The 20701-nt window shown below is 39.5% G+C and overlaps 1 protein-coding gene across 4 annotated transcripts in view; it reads right to left on the bottom strand.

The window, feature by feature from the left end:
• Window positions 1-1075: 1075 nt before the first annotated feature.
• Window positions 1076-20701, bottom strand: part of RYR2 (ryanodine receptor 2) — a 678741-nt gene continuing 659115 nt past the window's right edge. For all 4 annotated transcript variants that reach the window (XM_046653495.1, XM_046653496.1, XM_046653497.1 and 1 more), the window contains 7 exons: window positions 19129-19275; window positions 16758-16892; window positions 7904-8060; window positions 6447-6511; window positions 4259-4359; window positions 3256-3307; window positions 1076-2512 (listed from right to left, as the gene is read on the bottom strand). In XM_046653495.1, the coding sequence (XP_046509451.1) occupies window positions 2417-2512; window positions 3256-3307; window positions 4259-4359; window positions 6447-6511; window positions 7904-8060; window positions 16758-16892; window positions 19129-19275 (753 nt within the window). In that variant the 3' untranslated portion in view covers window positions 1076-2416. The remainder of the gene's footprint in view (window positions 2513-3255; window positions 3308-4258; window positions 4360-6446; window positions 6512-7903; window positions 8061-16757; window positions 16893-19128; window positions 19276-20701) is intronic.

The following is a 20701-nucleotide window of genomic DNA, read 5'->3' as shown; positions in this document are numbered from 1 at the left end:
TCCAATGACGAGGTCGGGCAGTGGGTGGCTTTGTAAAGTGACCAGCTCAGCTTCTTTACTTTTCTTCCAACACTGGTGCTCCAAGCCCACGGGTGGAGGGAAGCTTCCTTCCTTCAATTCAGTCTCTTTCTCTCTCTCTCTCCCTGAGCACTCTGCCTGCCACCTCCCAGGGCTCTAAAGCCAGGAGCAAACAAGAGACCAGAGGAATCTGCAAACTCCAGTCTACAACTGGGAATTTGTTCGCTCACCTCTCACCTGGACTATCATTACACATCAACTCTGACTTTGGCACTAAAAATAGAAAACCTGAATCTATCCGTAGATTTTATCCTGGAAAATATTTATTCCTCTCCACTGTACATTTCCTCTGCAGTGTTTCATGGCAAAGAGGAATGTGCTCTTTGATATTTAATGGAGCTGACCTGATTTATTTTATTCAAACTCCTCAGAACATAAGATTACCTCCCTGAGCAGGCTTGGAAATGCCCAGGGTGCAGCCAAATTGGTTCCTTCTCCCAAATAAAAATGATAACAAAAGACAAATGGAAAATCTAGGTACCATAGCTCTGATGTTGTGCCAATAAGGTGAAAATTGACAGATGATACCCAGCATGGTGGTGGCAGACAGCAGATGATCAATTAGCGTTTGAGGGTTTAATACCCCACTTAGTAGCGCACCAATTGTCTTTCACATTAAGACAGAAAATGGATCCCTACTATCATGGGGAAATGAATTTGCCCTGAGCAGGGAAAAGCTTCCTAAAATGAGAGCTGTACAAAAATTAAACGACTTGGGAGATGGTGATTTTTCTGTCTTTGGTGGTTTTCAAGAAACCTGGATGGCGAAATGCAAGATGGCGAAATGACAGGGGTGGGGCGAGGTGATTCAAATGCCTGCTAACTCTGAGGTTCCGTAATCATAAATGCAGCCAACTTGCTTAGCAACAAGGAAGTCTGACAGTGTGAAAGGCCAGAGGGCCCTGTTTGGATGGCCCTCAACTCCTCGAGTTAAAAGCTCAAGGTTTTATAACAGGTCCCGGTTATAAGTGAAATGGAGAAAGAAGAGGGTGAGAAAGTTAGTTAAATAGTTTAATCAGAGCAGTTTTACAATTCTAAAATTAACAAGCAGACTGTAATAAAAGAGCTCCAATGTTTGCAAAATGACCTTGCTTCCATTCTGAATCTGCCTTTTTATTTGTAAAGATTAGCATTACATTTAAAAGGACTCAAAATGGAGTGATTGATATTATCATCCGTGTTTTTTGATGCAACTGATGAAATCCCTGAATGGATATTGCTTCAGCTTTGAGATTAAAAAATGGCCTGACAAGAAGTCCTTAATCAACAACTGATGACAGGTGGCCTAAAGAAAGAGAAAAACCCAAAACTACTGTCAAGTTCATAACGTATCACATTGTTGGTGGATGACACTGGCTCCAAAGATACAATTAAGCCCACGACACTTTATTACTATGAGTATAATTACCGTGAAAATTCTCTCACGTTGATCAACTTGCTTCTGAAGGTTTTCTTTGTTTGTTTAAACTTGCATAATAAACATGCAATGAACTATTTCTTTTGAAAGTGTATTTTTTGCAGTCTTTTTGTTTTCATACAAAGATTTCATAAAGTTGCAATGTTGCATCAGAGCATTACCAAAATAACAGCAGGAGCGCAGGGGGAGGGTGGATGTGAATTTAACTGAATGAGAAGAGCCTCATCGACTGAGACAGGCCACCCGTCTTTTTTAAAAGGTGCACACAAACTGCTTTTCTTACCCTCCCCTACCAAAGAAAAGAGGAAAGGAAAAAAAATCTCACAAAATCAATCTAACTAAGAAAAACAAAAGGTCGACAAAAAGAAAATAAAGATGTTTTTTCATGCACATATCTTCTGCATAGCTCAACCCACATAGAGTAAGGCACTATTTCCCTTCGTAACTGGTGTCCACGGCAATCTGTTAAGTGCTACAGTGCTCTGTGACCATCAGAGAGTTCCTTTCAGGATGGTGAACTAAAGAGGCCGGATGAGTGTGGCTGCCACGCTTGTCTGTGAATGTCCCGTAGCTCAGGGAGACTTCCAGGAGTCTCCGAAGGAAATCTGTCTGTCTGTGTTATGACTGAGAGTGTCCGGAATGGTTTTCTTTCCAGAGTTCCTATTTTGTCTGTGTATGACTTTAGATTATTCCTCAGTTTTTATTCTCAAAGAAAATACACAAGGTGGGGGGGAAGCACAGCCAGGTCTTCAGAAAGAGCTTCACTGCTCCCAGAAAGCATACGATGCTGGCAATTCACAAACTCAGCAGGATGTTTCCAAGAGAGCAGAGAGAAAGAGACAAAGAGAGTCAGAGAGTCAGAGACAGAGAGAGAGAGAAAGTGTGTATGTTTTGGTTTTCAGAGGTGATCTGGGTTGCAGTTTAATTCAGCTGGTCTTCATATTGTTTCCGGAAGCAATCTCCCGCTGGGAAAAATTCCCAGCACCTTTCTTGGTACATCTTCCAGACATAAGATTCCTGTAAATGTAAAGGAAATGTTTAAACCTCATGTCTATCCCCCACATCTCTGTGTTTCCACAAAATATAAGAAAGAAACTCAAATTTGTTGTTATATACATCACATACGTCTGACTGTGTAATTACACAGAATTATGTAATTGGAGAAGCCCAAGTCATTTAGATAGTTCCTAACTCTACCAGACCTTATTTACTTCTAGTAATAAACAAATAATCAATCTTCATCCTAACCATAATAAAATAATGATAAAAAACCTATTTGTGGTATATGTTTCTGGAAGTTCTTTTAAAAATATTATTAATTGCATCCTTCAAATTCAAACTATTAACAACTGGAGGTGAATATTTATGGAGGGAGAATTTCAAATAGCTTAAGGAGAACCTCAGACATTTAATATGCAATTCTTTTTAACTGACCTTTATACCATGGCTTGAAGTTCATTTGAAATCATCTGCTATCTGGTTAAGCAATCGAGAACTTTCTAATTATCAAAACCCAAACTCAGCATTTTCAGCTAAGAAAAGCTCATTTTCTTATGTGAAATTAAAATTTGACTTTTTCTACAAAGACAATCTTTGCACACTCATTCAGGATAACAGAAACTTTGTATTAAGATGCCATGACTAACATCTGAAAGTAATTCTACCTCTTCATGTTTAATGCACACATTTTGTTTGAACGTGTAGGCATCCTCTTTCCATCATTTCTCTCAGAAGATGGTGTACAGTCGCTGTTTACCTACCTGTCCTGTGTGTTCTGTTTCATCTTTGTTTATGAGATACATCAGAAAAAACCTACAGATACAGAGAGATGAATCAGAAATGGATTACATGGAAATAGCAGCATAAACAGATATTTTGGATCCCCCTATGGCCTAACTATTCACACTGCTGGCAGAGCAACAAACTGGGTTAAAACTATAAGGCAAAAAATACCATGGGGATCAAAAGCTTAACCTTCTTTTAAAATATTTTTTCAGAGGAGCTAAAGTGTGTGCACAGATCAAGTTAGACCTCCTGGGAACTCCTATATGTCAGCCTTAGTGCCAGACCCCACCTCCAGCAACTCTATCCACATTTATTCACTCATGGGCAGGAAGTGCAATCCCCATTTGGAAAACCGAGGATTAAAAAGGTGAAATAACTTGTCTAATGTCACACAGCTGTGAATTCCAAAGCCCACATTTTTTTTTTTTTTTTTGCTACAATGCTACTCTGCATCTCTTCTGTTTGATATTAAAATTGGGTTAGAAACTGACCAAGAATGATATTTTACCAAACTGCCATTTTGGCTAGTCCCAAGTAATAGTCAGATTTCTATGTATTGAAAAAAAAAAATACAACTTTGTGTTTCCAATAGTGCCTAAGGGGATCTGTAGGCCCCCAAAAAAGAAAAATGGAGATTCACATATCTCTAGGAAGCAGCAGAGGATTCTTATTCAAAGTGGGAAATGAAACGCTGCCGAGGCGCTCTGAGAGGCTCCACATGTATTCCGCTCTTCCTTTTCCGTCTTTTCACTTCACGTTCTAGAAAAATCATTCATGTGAAGGGCTGCAACTTCACTTCTTAAGTCAACCTACTTCTGACAAAAAGAGAACCACTAACTGTGGGTCTTTCTCTCAAGGATGTGTATGAAGCCTGAGCTCAGTCGTAAAGAAAAAGAAGCGGATCCCTCTCCTGTTTCTCAAGCTTGTGGAGGTGGGGCCTGGTGGGTCTTGAGAGACACTGGAGTCTGAGACACTCACAGGTAATTGGCCAAGTTGTGCTCCTGTAAAGTGTGCGTTTCAAAGCCATGTGGCACTGTGTCGAAGTAATCATTGCCTATCCCACAGATGAAGCATTTGGTCTAGAAGACAAAGGGAAATATTGAAATGTCAGAGTTCAGAAAGGAAAACATAACTTATCACTTAGGGGCAGCTATTTCTATTTCATTAACTCAATATATGTAAAGATCATCGTAGAAGCCTGTGCCACTCCCATGAATATCAATTTAACTGTTGCCATAACTCTATCTTGCTGTAGATTTAAATAACCTAGGTACCAGTAGCAAGAAGTAATGGATGCAGAAAGAAGACGACAGGATAAGAATGGCTGAAAAGCAATGTCTTTTCCTTATTTTCTCCAGCTTAAGTGAGAATGCCCAGGCTTAGTGATCACTCTTGTTCATGACACTGACTAAAGTTATCAAGGCAGGACTGACTGTGTCCTCAACTGAAACCTCAAACTTGGTACCTACCTGGACAAAGTCTGATGACCAAAGGGGGAAGGCACAGGTTATTTCCATCTGGGGTGGGCCAAACCAAATACCAAGCTGTGAGGCATTCAATCAACGATTCAGAGACGGTCCTGCCATGAGCCAGGCACTGTGCTGGGTACACAATTGACCAAGGGACACACACTGGAATAACCTCTACTCTAGGAATCGGGTGCTTCCTCTTTCTGCCTCCCCCTCATCTCCACCGTCTCTCTCTTCACGCAGCCTGTAGAGCAGCACTGCCTAGGTCTGCCACCTGCAGGCTTGGCACACCGAACCCAAGGGGAAGCAGGCCTTCCATTTTATTATTGGAATTTCATATGCATCAACTCAAATGAATTCAATAATCGTTGTCCTCGTGTGGCTCCAGATGCTCATCTTCCCTTTGAATTAGTAGCTGTTTAATATCATTGGAGGCATGTTTATAATGCCCTTGATTTGAGGGCCTTAAATGATTAAGATAATTGGTAAAATTCTCCCTGCCTTATTGATCACAGATGCTGACAGCAGATAGGCAACATGCACCTATCACATCTTTACACTACTCAGTGCCTCTTAACTAAACAGGTTCACACTTAGCTTTACCCAGGAACCTGCTCTTCCTCTGTGTCACCTCTCTCAGTTACTCTGAGTGTAACTGAACCACCATCCTTCTGGTGGCTCATGCTGGAAACCTGGGTGTCATCTCTGGTTGCTCCAAACTCTTCATTCTCTGCATTTGGCCAATCACCAGCTTCTTTTCACGCCAACTCCAAAGGACTGCTTGAGTCCATTTGGCTCCCACATACTAAGTGGCACTTCTTTAGCAAAATCCTCTTAATCTCCTACCTAGAAAATGCTGACAGCCTGCTTCCTCGCCCCCGGTCTTGCCAGTCTCTAGTTCATTCCCCATATTTTAAATCATAGCCATCTTTTTAAAATGTAAATCTGATCACCTCATTGCTCTGCTTAAAACCCTTTTATTTCCCTCAGCCTGTAAGTTACACTATAAATCTCACCAATGAATTATTAGGCTCTTAATTAGCAGGGCTTCCTCTCCAGCCCCATCACTAGAATGTAATGCTTCATCTTGAACCATTTGAGCTTCCAAGAAAAAAAGTGCATACCAAATTCCCTAAAATCAGAATCTTGGTATCTATAACCTTGGTTGGTGACATTTTCACAGAATGGTACCCTGGAGATGTGTATGGTGGCAGAGTGGGGTGGGGGGAGGTTGCCTAAACTGTCCTGCTCTCTCTCAAATCCATATCTCTGCAATCTTTAGGACTCAGGTTCCTTCTTTTAGGAACTTCCCTAATCAACCAAGAGGAAATGAGACACCAGCCCTGGAGACCTGACTATTCAGGGTTTCCTCCTATAAAGGACTCAACCTACAGCTCTGCAATCTCCTGTTTACTTCTTTGTCAGTGAATTCACCATTTTGAATGGATTGTCTCCCGCTCCTTGAGGGGTGGACGGTGCCATATTATTGTCTCTCTGCTCCTAGAGCCCATCACACTTCCAGCCTAGCACACTGCTCAATTATATGTATTGCCTGAATCGAAAATAGGCCAAGGAAGCCATATGTTGTTGAAGTCCTTTACTCCCTTCTCTCACATTCGTGATTCCTTGATAAAGGGAGAGAGGAAAGTGAGTGCCCACCACAATGAAAGAGCTGAGTCAGAAATGGAGAAACTTACTTCCATGTCTTCTTTGACTTGTTCCTGTTGGTCTCTTAGTTCTCCAAAAGCATCAATAATTAAACCTAGTGTTAGATAAAGACACAATTTAACCTGTATCAACCAAAGAATAATTAAATCCATAGTCCCTTGGCTAATCCTTCCAAGAAAGAGAAAAAGTACAACCATGTTGGGAAGTGCTCAGAACATGGTAAAAAGTGTGAGTACACACACAACTCCTACGAGGGCAGCAGCGTTTTCCCTTTGGGGGCAGAAATACATTCAGTTACTGGGGCATACACTCCCTGAAAAAGGGTTTAAAAATAAAATGATAGAACAGGAAAAACCTTTAGTTAACTTGGCACGTAGAGATGGTCTGCTCCTACCTGCTTCATGCCGAGAAAGAACTTTGAGATTCATGGTTGTAAAGTACAGAAAACTCCACTCATAAGATTTTCAAGAACTCACTTGGAAATCAAATATGACCATATTAACTGTGAGCAATTTGCCTCGAATCATTTTTTTCACATGTTCCTCATAAATAAACTTTCCGTAACATTGTTAATTGTGACAGTCAGACACTAACTGCATCGTGCTGTTTTGTTTCAGCTCCTTTTATCTCCTGGGACTTGCTGGAAGCACATTTTCTTCCAACTGTTCTATGACTTTGCCCTCTTATAAAAAACATTATTGTTACACTCAGTAAAGACATAAACGATGGATTATGAATTCTTTAAATTTGCTCAAGTACTTTACTGAAAAAAAGGGTAGCATTTTATGCCTGTCGAAGTTAGAGGATAATATGACATTTATAGACACTTAATTCAGTCTAGGATAAATGTGTAAGCAGAAAAAAGATAGCATGAGTGATTTCCTCCTGAAGGAGAAAAACATCACACTCCAAGTTACCTTGGAGTAAAAGGAAGAACTCGTGGGTCAATATGGCACTGTGGTTGTAAGCGAGGGGCTACGGGTCCAGACTCTGTGGGTTTGGATTCCAGGCATAGCACTTTTTAGCTTTTTCGCCAAGTTACTTAGACTTATTATGGCTCATTTTTTCAAATGTGAATAACAACACCATTCTCACAGAACTCATTGAATGTACATCATTTTTTAAAACAACTTTTCAACAACCACATGGCTTAGAGATTTACATAATTTCCGTTTGATAGACCCAAAGAGGCTAAATGACTCACGCACCCCAAGTTTTAAAGCTAGTAAGCAGCAGAGATGGGAATCAAATCCAGGCCAGCGCTCTTTCTATTACGTTATTTGAAAGGAGGCCAAAGAAACCTGTAGCCATCATCCCCTACGCCAGGATCTCATGTTTCTTTGTTTTTCCCTCTACACATTTCAAATGAAGAAATACTGAAAGAATAAGTTCTATTTGGCTTTTCCAAAAAACACTTGCCATTCTTACCAACTTTCAGGTTAGCTTCAACAATATGTACTTGAGCTTCACTGAGGATGATGCTTACCTTGTATTATGGCCAAGAGAATGACAATTACGAAGAAAAAGAAGGTGATGTCAAAGATGATTCGATAGATCTCATATTCGTCGCCTGCTGGGTCTTCGATTTCATCACCGATACCCCCGCCAGCACGTACTCCGACATACATGTGGAACATGTAACACTGGAAAAGAGAAAAAGGCTGTCACTTCCTGGGAGAACACTACCCATTTTTATACTCAACACACCGAAGGTTCTCCCTCTAGTTCTTAATCCTCACCCCGAAAATGATGAGAATCTTTGCATTCTCCACTTTTTGTTTCAACATTTGTAATGTGATGCAAACACTTGCCTCTTACACTCTGCTGTCTTTCCAGCATAACTCTATACTGCACACTCTGCGTAGCACCTTCTGTCACGCTTTGCAGAAAATGAAAAATACCTCACTAGCATCTGGCACAAGGTAATCCCATTAAGATAACATTAACGTCCACAAAACAATATTTAATTGCATTGTTCCATTTTTTTAAAGCATAACAGACATAAGAAAGGGGAAGTAAAAGCTCAACGCATAACAAGATGGAATCTTAGAAATTAAGCTAGGAAAAAAAGCAACTTAATAATGCTCACCCTGCCCTCATCTATCATATATGTAATATGATGCTGACACTTTTTTCTACTTTACTATCTAGAATAAAGCTGGAAGACAGCGGGAAGGGGCAGGGAGGAAATAGCAGTTCATTGTTTAAACCTTGAAACATTAAAGCACCAGCAATAAGTACAGCTCAAGTGCCCACTGCAGAAAAGGAGAGGCTCACTCAGAGCTTTGGGTCAGTGTTTCTCAGCCTCAGCATCACTGACATTTGGGGCTGAATAGTTCTCTATTGCAAGGTCTACCCTGTGCATTGTAGAATATTTTAGAAGGCTCCCTGGCCTCTACCCTCTAGATGCCAATAGCATCCCACCCCGCAGACAATCAAAAATGTCTGCAGACATTGCCAAGTGGCCCCTGGGGGACAAAATCATGACAGTGGTTGAGAGCCACTGGCTTAAAGCATCCAGTGTTTTCTCTTCATTCAGGAGAAGTCTACACTCAGGGCCTCACATTTAGTCTCACTTCACCTCTCTAAGTTGATCTTTCACTGCTCCCAGGCACCTCTCGCTTTTCCCACACTTCCTCCAAATTCACCATTCTTGATTCTAGGTCTCTGCTTGCACATTCTCCTTGTCTTGCAATATCCTTTCCCATTCTTATCCTATTCCTTCTCATCCTTTAGACCCTAAGTTAATAATCCTTCCTCCATGAGGCCTCCTTAGACTGTTCCAGACACTCTGATTTCCCCAAATGATGTCACTCATTGATGCAAAACAAAAAACTTGCTGTCTGCCGTCACGAAGGGGGCAAAGGTTTTGAAACAGTGTCTTCACGTGGTGAGACACCACACTCCCCTGGTTTTCTTCTCCATTTCTGGCCATTTCTTCTCAGCCTCCTTGGCCAGTTTTTCCTCATCTCCCTATCTTTTCATGAACTAATGCTCCAGCATTGGGTTTTTGACCTTTCTTCTTTTAAGATACTCCCTTGGGGAATGTCCTCAGTTTCATATCTAAATATCATCTTTGTGTCAATTACTTCAAAAAATTTCTACTTATACCTTGGATCTCTGTCCTGAATTCCAGACTTGTATCTCCATCTTACTTATTTTTTATTTGATGTTTTAGGATCTATCTCACTCCACCAGAATTGGCTCCATTACAAGAAGAATTACTTTGGTTACTGTTCTATCATCAGTGCCCAAAATAATGTCCAGAGCACGATAGGTACTTAAAAATCCCTTGTGAGACGAATGAGGAGTGAAAAGTTATGACTGGCCAGCTGTTCTCATGGAGACTTCACTGCCTCAACCCACAGACCTCAAATTCTCAGATCACTTTAAAAAGCACAAAGGGCGGGCAGAGAACAGACATCAAGGTGACACCAAAATGCTCATAGTTCAACAGCTAATGTATTGTTAGATGCAGAATACAAAAGTTTCCTGGGTTGGTTGCCTGAAATTTAATGAACAGATTTAAGAAAAGATTGTGTTACTCGGGCAAGAGATTTGTCAGACTGGCACACAATGATCAAAAGCATCATAAGGCAGCTCTGCCACTACCCATCTGAGAACCGTCTAGAGCCCAGGTAAGGGGTCTGTCTTGCAGAGGGGCCAGGAAAGTCCTTCTTCAGAGGCAACTTGATGAGCCTGATGGTGCCTAAATCTAACTATGCATCTGGATCTCCTGGAGGCTTCAAAACTCCAGATTCCTGGTACCACATACTGAATCAATCTCTGGAAGTAAAAGTTTGAAGACAATCACTTTAAAAATCCCTCAGACTGGGCACACACGTGTGGTGATGGATGGTAATTAGTCTTTGGGTGGTGAATCTGATGTAATCTAAACAGAAATCGAAATATAATGAAATATAATGAAGTACACCTGAAATGTATATATACAAATGTATATATATATATATACAATATAATGTTATGAACCAATGTTATACCTCAATTAAAAAAAAACCCTCAGGATATTGCATTAATTTCTTACAACTGTGTGTCTAAAACACTGCTTGAAGTTGCTAGCAGTGGATCTGTGAGAAGAGGAAATTTTCTTTTCCCTGTATATTCTTGCATACTGTTGGGATTACTTTTATCATATTCATTTCTTGTTTTTATTAAGAAAAAACAGGGATTGTATGTTTTTCTCCAAATCTGTCTCCATATGTGCTTATTTGTGGCCACTGGGAATGGACAGAGGTCTTATTGCAGCTGCCCACTCTTTGCCTAACACACTAACAGTGGCCATCTTCCTGGCTTTACCATAGTTAGCTTTGTTTGCAATGCCCCTCTTTGGGCTGGGGAGTCAACCTGGCAGTGGTGTGGCACTTCTCCATGTCAAACTCTGGCCCTTTGGCTCTGCACACCAATTCCCATAGTGGGCCAACCGTGTACCACTCCAGTTCCCAGTGCAGGTCCTGGAATGTCCCAGCTCTCCAAGCCCTCCTCGTTTGGCATGTATATGACTAAGATCATCCAGCTAATTCCTCTTTCTAATTCCTGCTGACCAAGACTGTTGGATTTCAATTTGGCTTCCCACATAGAGTTTTTCCATAGGGAAGAGAATGTGTCCACTTCTTGCATGAACTCTTAATAAATAGGATGTTGGTATTCTGACATTCCTCTGACTCTTATGAGCCTGGTTAATGTGAGTCTGTCCTCAAGAAATGATTCACTTTTAGTTTCCAGACATGTAAAGTTGAAGACAAGACCATGGAATGAGGCTAAATTATCAGAGTAAGTGTCTCCTTCTTTTCAGATCTAGTCAGCCATTTAGCCTCTCCAGGCAATATCCCTGTCTCACTGCTCACCTTCATCTATGGCAGCCCTAAGAATTCTCAGGAAGGGATTCCACCATATTTCAATAACAGACTTAAGGAAAGATTGGTGGAGTCTTGTGTATTTGACTATTTAGGCTTAAATAACATACCAAATTTAAAAAGAATAAAATGCAGAGTTCGTCAGTGGGGTTTTGACACTGATTTTCCCAACGTTATCCTTCGCTAGCTGGTTTTCCCCAGAAACAGCAGATAGATGGCCGCTGTGGTGGAATATGAGGCGGTGCACTGAACACCCCCCACACGGGGCTGTCAGGCTTTTAGCTACCAAATTATCATTCTGTTCCTGAAAATGGAAATCTTTTCACCCACCTTCCTTTTCATAGAATCAGCTTAAACCTGATAATAAGAGCCAGAGAAGTAACTGTGGGGGACAAAAAGATACGGTTTGTCCAGAGAATCTGAGTAATGGGGAAGGAAGGTGCCTGGCACTATAGAAGTTGGGACTAGGCAGTTGTTAATTCTCAAGATTTACCATTCTATGGCTTTCCCTGATCCATCTCCTAAATGACACACTCTGAGGAGGACTAGTTCCTAGTGGATTAGTGAAGATTCTTACATGATCTTTATTTAGGCAAAAAAGAGGAGAGACAGAGACAAAGAAAGAGAAAACAAACTAGAGAAAAACAGCTTATTTGTTGGGAATGGAAGGTGGGATAAAACAGTGATTTAGAGCAATTACCTAAGGAGGTTACTTCCCTGGGCGTGTACTTTTTATCTCAATCACCTGGGAAGCTTTTTCCAAATTCACAGGTCTGCATACCTTCCCTGCAGCTTCTGCTTCAGGGATTCTGAGCTGTGGATTTATAAAGAGCTGTCCTGGTGATTCCTCTGTGCCTGAGGCTGAGAAGCACTCCTTTTCCCATGCATGTCCTTGTCTACGCCAAGCCAGTCTCCGTGGCTATCTAGCTACAATCGTCTTTTTGCCCAGGACTTTACAACTTTAGATCAGTTTTCCCTTTCTCCTCCTACATTCTTGGAGCAGAGGTTCTATCAGGACACTGCTGGTTTAACTAGATTCTCAGGCTCAAAACACCATGATCCTAAATAAATAAATAAGTAATAAGTAAGGAAGGAACGAAAGAAAGAAATCCAAGTGTGGCTCATCATCGAGTCAGCAAAGCTGCAGCTACAGCGCCACCTGCTGTAAGTTATGAAACACTGGAGGGTGAATTACGTCCCTGTGAAAACCTAAAACATTCCTTTAGACCCGGAGAGACAAGAAAGGCAATGGAAACTCAGGAAGATGCCGATAAAATATGACATGAGTGAGGAAAACCTATCTCAAATGAGAATACTGAATTTCACCCTGTGGAGAGGAAATGCAAAAGAGACTGGCATCGAGAACTCAATTAAAGAAATTAAATCTGACCACTTTCTACTTCACACTTCTCTGTATTGCTGGCTGCTTGCTTTTACTAAGCCTCTACCCTAATGAGCACCAGTGTAGGTGATCAGTTACATTTCAATTGTCCTTGGCTTTTTCAAAACCTCCCTGCACAAGCATTAGTAAGGCTAATCTACATAATGTGGCCTCTGATAGCTTTTAAAGACAATCAGCTGGATATGGGCATGTGCAAAGCTACACAGACTCCTGTCTGGTTCGCCTAATTGGCAGCAGTACATAGTTTGCAAGAGCTTGGAGCTGAGATGTAGTTTGTGTCTTGGAAGTGAGTTTTCTCCTGCAAGACACATGTAAGATGCACAGTTAAGATGCCTCCAACTGACCCCAGCCAAAGGTAAGACAGTACATTTACTATTATGAGCAGACGTATAAACACCTACAACAGAGCTGGTGAGAAGTAGTCTTGATGAGGATCAAGGCTGCCCCAGGGAGAGAAGCCCAAGGCATCCGGCCTACGTACCGATCTATAGCATCCTCCGGGAAGTATAGGACATCCTGACCTGATTCAACCTGATTCGTATCCAAAGTTATACGACCACCCGATAACCAGACACCACCTGCACTGATACCATTTTAACGACTTTTTTACATGGTCTTTCCTTTGTCTAGTAAAAAGCAACTCACATACCTATGCCTTATAAATTTAGCCCTACCCTCAACCCATTGCAGCTCTTCACTGCCCATGGGTCCTGTCCCCATGCTATTCTCTGAATGAAGGAGCACTATGACCAGACCTTGAGAGTCCAAGAAATCTTTCTTTTGACCCCTTGGCTCACCGAGCCCACATCAGTCTCACTCATAAGGACAGAAATCTCTCAAACTGAACAAAATCCGAGCTCTCGCTCTATCCTGAGCCCATAGTTGAAAACATCAACAGGCCTTCTTTCCTTGACCTAAAGTGAGGCCAACTTCTCTACCTCTCTTTGCATATTCTGTGTAATTGGGTAATGTCAACCAGATGAAAGCAGTTGTCTTCTCAACCCACCTCTTGTTCAAATAATGTATGGATTTTTCTCACAATAAGGACATCGGCAAAATTAACAAAGCAGCGGAAACTCATACTGACAGTGAGGTTCAAAATGTAGTCATCTAAGGATACTATTAGGACCACTTGAATGGGCTCAAATATGACTCATGGTGTTAGAAGGGGAGACCAGGATATTGCAGAGGTCTTGTTGTGGGAGAAGAGGGGGATCTAAGGCCTCATATCATTCTAACGACCTAACATAGGCCACCGATCGCTCTAACGACCTAACACAGGCCACCGATCGCTCTAACGACCTAACACAGGCCACTGAATATCACTGGCTGAACTCATCCCTACTCTCCACCAGTCTTGAACAATTCACTGAGCATCATGGCCTCTGGGAGTCAATGCCCTCAGTAAAACTTTCTGACAAGAGGCTGGTGGATTTGGGGATTTTGAGATTTCGAACCACTGGGCTATTTCTTCTGGAATATAAATGAACCTCCCCAGAGTGAGTGTAGGCACAACTGCCTGCTATTAGTACTTATTGACCCTCTTTTGTACCTTGTTGACTCCTCCAGCCCTCTGCTCCCCTCCCTGCCTCTGGCCAGCGCTACCCCAAGTCTTCAGGGTCATGGGGTAGAGAAACAAAGTGGATACTAAAGGCAGTGCACAGAAGAGGAGATGAAGGATCCCCAAAGTACCTTCCTCCCTGGGCCTGGAATGGGGAGGGTGGGGGATGCGGGGAAGCAGGGAGGGGTGGCAAAGTGTCCTGTGTTAGTGACTCTGGTGGGGGTGACTGTTAGTGCCTAAGTTTTCTGTCTCCCTGATCTGTGGTCCTGCTCCCTGTAGGAAGCCTTGTTAGCAGTTTCTTATGTATCCTTCCAGAAAAATGGTATGCATATCCTAGCATATCTAATCTATACATTCAATCGTGTATGTATGGGTGTGCCATCTTACAAAATCAGTATCCTATCATAACACTGTTTAGGATCTTGCTTCTTTTATTCCCCACTTACATGTAATTTGTATGTCTTTTCATATCAGCATATACAGATTTGTCTGGTGTTTAAATAGCTACACACTTTTCCATTACATGGATTTACCATAATCAATTTAAGGAAAATTTTGTTGATGATAATTTTGATTATTTCCAATTTGCAGGACCAGCTAATATCCTTGACCCTACAGAGGCATATTTGTCAATAAACATGTAGGCCAATTACTAGTAGTGGAACTAACAAGTAAAAGGGTAAGTAGACTTAAAAATTTGATAGATATTGCAAAATTTCTCTAAAATTGTGTTAATTTAAATACTCAACAAGTATTCATGAAAGTGCCAGTTTTTACATCAATTTAACAACTCTGGGTATTAACTTTAATATTTTGCAAATCTGATAGGTAAAACGTGGCAATTGATTGTTTTGATTTGCACTTCTATAATTATAATAGAGGCTGAGCATCTTTCCATGTTTATAAGCGGATTGAATTTATTTTACTGTGAATTGTCTAGTCATATAACTTGCTCATTTTTCTACTGGCGTATTCATTTCTTCTTATGATGCAATAAGGACTTTTAAATTAAGTAAATTAAGGAAACTGGCCCTTTGTTATAGTGTTGAATCTATTTTTCCTAGTTCATCATTTCTCTTTAAGACTTGCCTTATTGTTGTTCCTTTTTAATGTAATTTTTAGGCTTTCATGGATCCTGCATTTTATGTCATACTCAGAAACTTTTTTTTTTTGGTGAGGAAGACTGGCCTTGAGCTAACATCTGTTGCCAATCTTCCTCTTTTTGCTTGAGGAAGATTGTCACTGAGCTGGCATCTGTGCCAATCTTCCTCTATTTTATATGGGATGCTGCCAGTGTGGCTTGATAAGCAGTGCTAGGTCCATGCCCAGGATCTGAACCCATAAACCCTGGGCTGCCAAAGTGGAGCATGTGAACTAGACCACCATGCCACTGGGCTGGCCCCTTGAAACATTTAAAAATTGTTATTATTATTTCAAAAGTCAAAATCTGTTCTAACTTTTATTGTTTCTTTCTTTTTTCACATTTAAATATTTGTTCCATTCAGAATTTATTTTGATTTAAAGAACTAGGTTGGTATCCATTTTTATCAATTTCCCCCAAACAGCGTGTCCATGGTACTAATACCGTTTATTGGATTATGTTTCATTTTATGATTTCAAAAGCCACTTTTATCATATTTTTAATTTCCATGTGTGTCTGAATCTATTTCTAGACTTCCTATTCTGTTCCATTGATTTGTCATTCTCTAGTACAAAAATTATCTTAATTATTTAGCCTTTTTAACAGTAGTAGCTCTCTCTCATTACTCTTTTGGAACGTCTGTTTTTTCTAGAGCAATTTTAATATCACTGTGTCAGTCTCTTTTACGTACACCACCAACCCCAATTACATAAGTATCTCGATTTGAACTCACTGAAGGATGCACCTCTTTCCAGCTAGAGGTACATTTTTTTGTCTAATTTTCCCCTTCCCAATCTAAGATTGCATGGATGGTAATTTCTGATTTGCCAATATCACAGAGGCAGGTTATAGAACAGGGATAAAGCAATATGAAAGCTTTAACATCTGTTGATTTTAAAATGAAGGCTAAAAAGGTAATTTAAGCCAGGCTGCTCAATGTAAAAGCAAAAACTAACAGTTCTATTAAGAGATATATTTTTGGACTTTAGTAACTTCAGTTAAAGTCATTAAAGGGAACAAATAACTAAGGCTTCAAATGTTCTCCAAGGAAAGAATTTTACCTGCTGTCCCGGAATATATGAATAGAATAAAGTGTTTACATTAATCCTTCCAGTTCAACCACTTTTCTCAGGAATTCTACTAATTGTCAGGTTGGCGCAGTAGTTTTTGCAAAATTGGCAGAGATGGTCCTTTATGTTTCACAAAAAACAAAAACTGTTGATTCTTTAAAGAACGATGCAGCTTTTTACTGTGTACACCATTTTCTATTCTGCACTGTTAAAGAGTAACTACACAATTACTTAGATTGAAGAAGCAGGAGAATTTTTTTCATTCATATGAGATCAAAGTGTATGAACTTACCGTTAGCATGTCATCACATTTCATATCTGGTGTATCACCATCTTCACTTTTATTGTAGAATTTTCGGAAAAAGTTGAATGCCACAACAGTATATAGGTATACGACAACAGCTAATAAGCCAACAGTTAATACAAGCTGGAAAGCAATGTGACATTGAACATGTATTAAAAATACAAGACATATATGACTGGCATATTGACTTCTGTGTGGGAGGGGAGCATTCAATGAGTACATAGCTGGATTTACTGACTGGAAGCTAATGGGATCCATACGTCAAAACATACTTTCTTATCCCCTAGTGGGGAAATTTATTTTCATATTCTCTTTATTTATCAAGTTGTCAGACTATTTTACGCAAAACTTGACTACTTAATTGGCTAATAATATTATAGCTACAATAGGTATAAACTCTGATTTAGTTTCACATCCAAAACAATAATTAATCAGCAACTTAAATTGTTCATTTCTCTATTACCTAAATATTTGGTAGCAGATACTACATTAAGTACTTTCTCTCATTTTATAAGGTCTATTCTCTTTCAGTAATTTACATTCCTAATAAAAACTATCTTATCTTGGTTATGATAGTAAGAGGGGTTGTAAACCATTTTTTCTTTCCAGGACATCCTAAAACTAAACAGGAATTTATATTTCTTCTGACATCTAGAAATGCACAACTATTAATAAGGTGTAATATAAACATTCAAAAGAATAAAACTGAGAAGTCTTGCTTTATTAACATAAAGCAATCATCAAAGTGAAAGACACTTTAATAGCTAATAACCAATGCTATTTTGAAGGCTAATTTTCTCAATGTACAATTAAATGTCATAGTTTCAGCTCTATGTAATCTTTCTTTAATTCCAAACTATACTTTATATATATATATGTATATATTTTGTAGAATACGTATACGTTAAAAATGTGACTTTGACCAAGTTGGTGAAAATATATTTCTGGTTATATCGCAGAAATTCTAAATACACTAAAATGTATTAATTTTTATGTCTGCTTCCTCTGATTATAACACATCCCTATGTTCTTGACTGTGGTGGCATATATTAAGTCTTTCAAAAGTCATTTTATAACTATCTGGAGAAAACATTTTATCTTAATAGAGGGTTTAATTCACTACTATAACTTAAGTACAATGCCACTGTAAATTTATGCACATTTTACCTATAAAAACTACAAGTTCTATGTATTTTGGCAAATGAAAAATTGATGCCTCAAATAGAAAAGGAATAATCACAATAAAAGTTTAGGAATTGATTGAAAGTAGTGCTAGAACTTTTGTGTGAAAATACACAATAGATTCAGCATCTCCAGTCCCTTAAGTATATTGGGAACTCAAAACCTATTTACTAGGTGACTGATAAGTAAGCAGAGCACACATTTTGTCACTGGACCCATGATGTGCCTGCATGTCATACTCATATTCAGAAACTAAGGTGACATCTATAAGAACAGTGTGCTGAAATTTAGAAAACTGAAGATCATGATAATGTGAATTGAACTGTGGACACAGCTCTAGTTTTTTGGAGGGGCACTAATTCAGAAATATGCTAAAATTTAAGATTCTGGAAAAGAAGGACTCTGTTAATCTAAATAACTAACATAGAATGTGTTACCTCCCTGTGGACACTTGATAGAGAATGAATTAATAAATAAATGCTTCTTTAATAAGTTTATTAATAATGAACATTTAACATTACAATTGGGTTCCCTTAGAACCTAAGTTGATTATCTGGAACTAAGCCAGTTTTCCTCCAAGTAAGTAGGACCTTGTCAAGTATGAAACATTATTATTCCTTTTGTCCAATTTAAAAGTGGAGAACAGAGCACATGAATATCCAGTTTTAAGATATTACATTAAATTAAGAATGCAGCATCTCATGTTTTCTTACTAACGCAACTAGTGCATCAGGAGGCTACAACACATTTTGGTTTCCCAGATTATCAAATGGAGTGAATATCATATTAGGAACAAAATAATAACTATTTTCTCGAGTGCTTAATATGTGCCAGGGCCTGAGCTAAGGCCTCCACATTCATGTTTTTATTTAATTTTCACAAAAATCTTATAAGGTAGGTGCTTTTATTTTATTCATTTTACAAAATAAGGGAGTTGAGATTTTAAAATGTTAAATAGTTTATCCAAGGTCACAGCTAAATCAGTCAAGACAAGACATGAATATGGGTGTAGGGGACTCTCAAATTACTCTTCCTCGTGGTTTATAAGAGAAAAAGCACAGATCCTCCATTCACAAAAATCTTTAAAACTATACATTGTCATTTGAAGTTTGGTTTTATTTTTATTGGTATATTTGATGCATTTTTAGTTCTTACGGGGGAAAAAAGAAACTTTTACCTGTTTGCCATTGTGAGTTACTGATGACAAGATGGTTCTTAACGTCTTGAATCCCATAGCAATATCAAGAAGATGAGCAGCAAAAAAAAAGTTGTTATAGTGTCCAAGAACAGACATAGTCATATACCACGCAAGGTAGAGGAAGGACTGTCAAGACGAAATGGGGAAAAGGCGTATCAGAAGATGCAATGCGTGACTACTGTCAAAAGCTACGCTGATTTCATCCTATTATAATCACTGATTTACTTTATCTTCTTAGACTATAAATTTATATAATTCAAATTAGCTATATCAGTTTGTTTTTACATTTTATTTGTTTGCTCTGAAAAGCTCAATGTCATTCTCTCCCTTCTCCGTATCAGAGTGTCTGTTCTTACTTATCCCCCACAGAGAAAAATGTCTTGACTTACTACTTGACAGTGAGGGTTCTCAACCTCAGCACTACTGACACTCCTTGGTCGTGGGGCTGTCTTGTGCACTGCAGGATGGTCAGCAGCATCCCTGGTCTCTAGTAACTAGATGCCAGTAACACTCCCTCCCCAAGTCATGACAACCAAAAATGTCTCCAGGCATTGCCAAATGTCACCTGGGGGACAAAACTGCCCCAGTTGGGACGCACTGCTTTACAGTCAACCAAAGAACCAACCAACTCTCCCTCCCTCCCTCCCTTCTTTCCCTCTTTCATTTATTCACTCGCTAACTCAGTGTTTGTTGCAACCTACTAGTCATAAGAGATTATATGAGGTCTTTTATTATCTAGGCATCTCAATTTACATGAGCCAAGATAAGTCTAGGAGAAAACTCTAATAGTATCTGATGTCACTGAAGGTTGTAACAAACCTAATAATAAAATTGGTACTCTGTAGAAATCTTCTTGAGTATAATCAGTGTAAGGGATTAACTTTACATAGGCTAAAAAAGGTATATTTTTTTGGAGGGGGCAATAAATAAAGTAGAATAAAATATTCTGTGATTGCTCTTACTTTGTGGATTAGAGTCTCTTCTGCATAAAGTATGTTTTGCCAGTGGAGATAGGAGCTACCTATTTGGGGAGGGGGTGGAAACCTTCTTTTTGACTTTAATATATCTAACCTTTAACAGAGACCAATAAGAAGATATTGGGGGCTGAGGTGGCACAAGAGATTTCATGGACAATGTGGGACTGAAGTTAGAGATCAAGTAGAAGAAAACAGCATTAAAAGACAGCCACTGAGTTAAGACTACACAGAGTGCTTGAGGATGATGGTTTGGTTTGGTGGTGAGTTTCTGTTTCAGAAGATGAGGCTGCAAAGTACAGTGGAGTTGGAAGGCCTTGAGGCCAAGTTAAGGGATATGGGCATGTCCCATAGGAAGATGGGAGCCGCTGGAACATTTTGAACAGAATAATGGTATACGAAAGGTGGCATTTTATGATAATTTCTTGAGTACCTGCTAAATGCTGTTCAGTGTCCCATATATTTGCACATACAGTCTCTCATTTTATTCTAACAAGACCCCTGATAAATAGGCAATTTTAGCTTTAATTTAGAAATGAGGAAAGTGAGCTCCCTAAGGTTAAGCTACTTTCTGAAAA

Source organism: Equus quagga, chromosome 2, assembly GCF_021613505.1.
Source record: "Equus quagga isolate Etosha38 chromosome 2, UCLA_HA_Equagga_1.0, whole genome shotgun sequence".
Classification (NCBI taxonomy): Eukaryota; Metazoa; Chordata; class Mammalia; order Perissodactyla; family Equidae; genus Equus; species Equus quagga.
Note: the sequence above shows the minus strand (reverse complement) of the source record. Positions and strands in the feature narration are given on the sequence as shown.